The sequence below is a fragment of the Hemitrygon akajei genome, chromosome 3, assembly GCF_048418815.1.
Source record: "Hemitrygon akajei chromosome 3, sHemAka1.3, whole genome shotgun sequence".
NCBI classification, from domain to species: Eukaryota; Metazoa; Chordata; class Chondrichthyes; order Myliobatiformes; family Dasyatidae; genus Hemitrygon; species Hemitrygon akajei.
In genome coordinates, this window is record NC_133126.1 from 18,604,692 (window position 1) to 18,610,482 (window position 5,791).

The following is a 5,791-nucleotide window of genomic DNA, read 5'->3' on the forward strand; positions in this document are numbered from 1 at the left end:
ATATTGGAGCAGAATTAGGCTATTCAGCCCAACAAAGTTTGCTCAGCCATTCAATCATAGGTATTTTATTATTTCTCTCAACACCGTTCCCCTGACTTCTCCCCAAAATATTTGATACCCTGACTAATCAAGAACCCATCACACTCCGCTTTAAATATACCCAATGACTTGGCCTCCACAGACATCGATGGCAATAACTTCCACAGATTCACCACCCTCTGGCTAAAAAAAATCCTCATCTGTTTCAAAGTGACATGCTTCTATTCTGATGCTGTGCCCTCTGTTCCTACACTCCCCTGCTATAGAAACATCCTCTGTATGTTCACTATATCAAGGCCTTTCAATATTCAATAGTTTTCAATGACATCTCTCCTTATTCTGCTAAACTCCAGTGTGTTTAGGTCCAGAGTCATTAAACACTCCTCATAAATTAACCATTTCATTCCTGAGATTATTCTCATGAACCTTCTCCAGAATCTCGCCAATGCCAGAACATCCTTTCACAAATAGGGGGCCCAAAACTAATCACAATATTTCAAGAGCAGACTGATCATAAAGCCTCAGCATTCCATCCTTGGTCTTATATTGTAGGCCTCTCAAAATTAATAGCCTTCCTTACCACTGAACCCTGGTGCAATGATGCTTATTTTACTGTTGACACATCAAACAAGAGCCTGTCAGGTTACATGCTTTCACACTGGTTTGGGGTTTTAATAGAAAGCTTCCTGTTGGACTGGAAATTTGCAAATGCGACTCCACTCTTTGAGAAGGGAGGGAGGCAGAAGACAGGAACTTATAAACCTGTTAGCCTGACCTCAGTGGTTGGTAAGATGTTGGATGAGATTTCAGAGTATATGATAAAATAGGCCAAAGCCAGCATGGTTTCATTCAGGGGAAATCTTGCCTGACAGATCCGTTGGAATTATTTGAGCAAATAACAGGCATGATGGACAAAGGAAACTCTGTGGATGTTGTTTATTTGGATTTTCAGGTCTATGACAACGTGCTGTACATGAAGCTACTAAACAAGAGCCCAGGGTATTACGGGAAAGATACTACCATGGAAAGAAGATTGGCAGAAGGCAAAGAGTGGGAATAATGATCTCTACGATGGAAGCGATGGTTCTACTGTTACTCCATACATGCTGGTCTTGTATGTGCAAGGACTGGTCTCAAGCCATGGTGATGGTGTGTGTGGGGGAGGGGGGGAAGCATCAGGGCTGGTGTGCTCCACTGGGGGCAGTGTGGCACAGCATCCAGGCTGGTGCTGCCCTTCAATGTTCACTTGGCAGGAGACGGGCTCTATAGTGGTTGACAGTGAATCTGAGCATTCTGGTTAGCTACCCTACCCCCCTCTATTACATAGGTTCCCAACCTTTTTTATGCCATAGACTCCAAACATTAACCTAAGGGTCCGTGACCCCAGGATGGGGACCCCTGATCTATTATCTCAGTCACTGCACTGTAAACACTTTTTATTAAGCTGTTTACATTGTAATTGCATGCTGGCATTTATGTATACAAGTCAGCTGGTGGTGTAGTGGCATCTGCACTAGATTATGAGGGGAGTTGTTTTAGGTTCTAATCCAGCTGGCTTTCCATCCGTGACGGGTTGAGCTAGCAACTTGGCCTCATAAAAAAAAACAAATGCTAAAGGTGTGAAGATGAACAATAATTTATGTATTTATATACATTTTATTCCATATCTGTACTTTAACCTCTAACTTTATCTTTACATAAATAATAATTGTTGAATGCTGCTGTTACATGTCATGTGCCTTAGTGGTTAACACAAAGCCATTACAGCAGCCGAGTTTGAAGTTCAATCTTGGCACCCTCCGTAAGGAGTCTCGGGTACGTTCTCCCCGTGGAAAACGTGGATTTGCTCCGGGTGATCTGTTTTTTTTTTCCCCAACAACATACCTGGTAGGTTAATTGGTCATTGTAAATTGTCTTGTGATTAGGTTAGGGTTAAATCTGGGTTGGCAGGGGCCTGAAGGACATTACTCCTTCCTGTATCTGCAAATAAAAATAACAAATACAGAACACTCACAGCAAACTGCTAATAAACGTAATGTACATCGTGAATAAAGTTGATCCTGGATAAACCCATTTGCAACCACAAACATGTGTCCGCCTCCCCACTAGTCCACACTTCTACACCAGCAGGATGTCTCAATGTTACAGCAGATAGAGTTGCTGCCTCCCAACTCCAACTGAATCAGGTTCAATCCTGACCTTGGGTGCTGTCTGTCTGGAGTCTTCCCCAGTCTGTGACTGTATGGCCTTCTCCCAGGTGTAAATTGTAAGAGGGCTTTGCCCACTCAGGCTGGGTGAGACTTGAACCAGACAGAGGTCACAGGTTAAAAGTGAAATGTTTCAGGGGGACGCGAGATGGAACTTCTTACTCACAGGGTGGTGAGAGAGTGGAACGAGCTGAACCACTGGCAGAAGTGATGAATGTGGGTTTGATTGCAGCACTTAAGTGTCCTTTGGTAAGTACATGGATGCGGGGAGAAGGGACGTTTATGGTGTGGGGTTGATACGACTAGGCAGTAGCAGTTCAGCATGGAATAGGTGCGCTGAATGGTCTGTTTCTGTTCTGCTCTCTGTGCAAGTGGTTCAGCTAAATGGCCATTGTAAATTGCCCCCAGTTTGTTGGTTGGAGGTAAATTCTTGTCGAATTGAATGTGGGACTGGCGTGTAATTATTGAATGACTGCTTGATGGCCATTGTGGTAAGACTACAATAGAGGTCATAGGTTAGGGTAAAAGAAGTGAAATATTTAAGGGGAACATGGGGGGAAATCTTCACTCAGAATGGTGCGAGTGTGAAGTGGTGAATGCTGGCTTAATTGCAAAATTTAAGGCAAGTTCACACACCCACTCTACAGGTCTTAAAACTTCTCTTTGATTAAATAATGTAGCTGCCATCACCCAACTCCTTTTCAGTAAGGCCAGAGAGTTGGACCAATTGCTGCTAGTTAAACCTCCATTTACAATTAACATAATATATATGCAAAAATACAATTCACATGTCAGACAAGGTACAAAACTATACAGGAAACCTCATGTGCATATTCCACCAGAATATTATTACATTCAGTGTATTAGAAAAATACAAAAGTAGCTCAGACCTAACAACAGGAATCATTTCAGCAGTCAGTGCGTGGATCCATGAGTCAGTTCACTGTATCCCTGTGTAAAAGAACTAAACACGGTAACCGTTTCCCTTCCTCAGAGCAAACAGTCTCAGATGCTTTGAGGGGCAGTGATCAAACCAGGTTTCATGAGGTTGTATTAGGCCAGGTTGCCCAAAATTTGTGGTGAGTTTATTGGTCAGAAGTCTTGGACAAGGTTGGAGATCCCTGGTTAATCCCGGTTAAGAAAGAGCAAGCCAATCCCAGTCAGGGCTAGTTTTTCCCTGTGTCAGGGGTTCAATCCGCCTGATTGATCCCAGTCAGGGCTGGTGAATCCCAATGGATACCCGTCAGGGGTCCCGGTGAAGGTTGGAGAACCCTGGTGGAATCCCAGTTAGCGGCCAGGAATGGACTTGGTCTGGTTGATCCAGGACCAGGCTGGAGATTCCAAAAGAATCCCAACAGGGATTGCGTTTCCCTGGCCAAGGGTCTCAGCTAGGTCTGCTTTTCCTCTGCCGCTCCCGGGCAGTGCATCAACATCATCCCGTTGCTGAGCGCCCGCTTCCACATGTAGTAGGTGGAACGCGGAGTGTGAGGGAAGTAGCCACTAAACTCACGGAAGGTTGGGAAGTCCCTGGACACATAGCGGCGCTGCAGGAACAACTTGGCCTTGGCTTTGGACGATGGCCCATGTTGAGTAGCTGGAGCCAGTGGCCAGACGGCCAACCCATTGGGCTCTGGCATCACCCTGGCTCCCGGGATCTCCGGGACCGAGGAGGCCCCGGCCTGCGGGACAGTGACAGGGGCGGGCGACTCCCTGTGGGGCCGCCTGGGCTCCCGGGAGCCGGTCTTCTGGGCCAGGGCCCACCAGCGCAGGAAGGTGGCGGTGGAGATGGAGGGGAAGCGCACGCGGAGGGCAGACAGGGGCATCTGCCAGCTCTGAGCTCGCCTCCTGGCCTCCTGCCGCAGCCGCTGCCACTGCCTCACCCTCCGCAGTCTGGCGGGGAAAGAAGGGGCGGCCGCCTGACCCGGCGGGGGGTGGCTCTTACCACCACCACTGCTCCCAAGCCGGGAAGTGGGTGGAGGCGGGGCCAGGCCACTGGCACGCCCGTTCCCGTGGTGCTGGTGGCCATCCCGCGTCCGGCACATCGCCTCCCTCCTCCAGTTGTAGTACGTGGATCGGGAGATCCAGGGGTAGCTCTTCCTGAAGCTCCTATAAGGCGGGCAGGCGTTGAGGAGAACGCATTCCTGCAGGAAGCTCCTGGCCTGCTGCATGGAGGGAGACCGCTGAGCGGACGGGCCGACCACCTCCTTCGCCGAGCCCTCGCCGCCGCGCGGAGCCCCTCCCCCGCCCGGCTCAGGCTCTGTTGCAGTCCCAGGCCCAGGCGGCAGCCTCCCGCCGGCCAACAGCACCATCTCGTGCTTCCAGGCGTAGTAGGTCGAGCGGGAGATGTCCGGGAAGCGGCTGCGGAACTGCTGGAGCGGCAGGAAGCCGCCGCCCTCGGCGAAGCAGCGCTGCAAGTAGTGGCGGGCCTCGTAACGGGCGGCCGCCCGCCGCCGGTGCTCCCGCGACTGCCGCTTCCAGCGGTAGAAGGTGCTCTTGGTGATGCTGTACCTCTCCCGCAGCACCGAGTAGGAGATGTCAGGCTCGGCGTTGAGCAGCTCCAGCGTCTTGAGCGGCGGGGCCGGCCTGTCGAGGCCGCGCAGGGGGACAACGGGGGCAAAGTACTGGGGCCTGAAGACATCCTGGGAGAGGGGCTCACCCGCCCACATGATGTGCAGGGTGGGCAGCGGGGGCCCGGGCGGCCGGCTCCGGGGGCCGATCAGCCGGTTGAAGTAGGGGCGGATCTTCAGGTTTCTCATGGGGTAAATGGAGTAGATGTCACTCTGTAGCACAGAGGCCAGTGCGTAGACGTGCCACATGTTGGTGAAGGCGCCCGGGTAGCTGGTGGCCTTCACGTCGGCATCAAAAATAGCCTCCAGGATGGCCATGGGCAGGTTCATGCAGTGGGCCGACTCCTCGGTGCACAGCGAGTACCTGGCCGCCTGCAGCATCACCTTCGAGTCGATCATTCCGTTCAGGTAGTACCGCTTGTGCAGCACCATCTCCACCATCGTCCTCAGCTGCAGCTCCATGCTCAGACTGCCATCTCCCAGCAGGAGCACACTGGCCGCCTCGAACAGACGGTCACCCACGCCCCTGCCCGCCAGCGGCACCATGCCCGGCGGGGCGTCTGCTGGGTAGAGCGCCTCGGCCCTGGGGTCCACCTCGGCTTCTCGGAAGGAAGTGCTCCTGGAGGGCAGCGGGAAGGGCAGGCTCGCCAGCTTCTTGTCGACATCGACCGTCACCGCCCGCAGGACGTCTGGCTCGGCGCACTCTGTGGCCTCCTGCAGCCGGTAGCGCAAGGCTTCCACGAGTTCTGACCGGTGGGGCATCCCTCGGGGTTGCGTCTGGGGATGAGGGGCAACAGGAAGTGAATAAATTATTTTTTAAAAAATGGATTATTCAGAAAAGAAATTATTCACCAAACCCTACAGAAAATGTCCCATCATAGGCAAAGCCTTCCCCTCCTGAGCAGGACACACACCACCAGGTTCAGTAAGTATTATTACTTTTCAACCTGAACCAATGTGGATAACTTCACTCACCTC

At 51.6% G+C, this 5,791-nt stretch overlaps 1 protein-coding gene across 1 annotated transcript; it reads right to left on the reverse strand.

Moving 5' to 3' along the window:
- Positions 1–3,634: 3,634 nt before the first annotated feature.
- On the reverse strand, positions 3,635–5,575 carry vrtn (vertebrae development associated). Its single transcript, XM_073037584.1, has one exon. The coding sequence runs from the start codon at positions 5,573–5,575 to the stop codon at positions 3,635–3,637; it is 1,941 nt and encodes a 646-aa protein (XP_072893685.1).
- Positions 5,576–5,791: the final 216 nt, after the last annotated feature.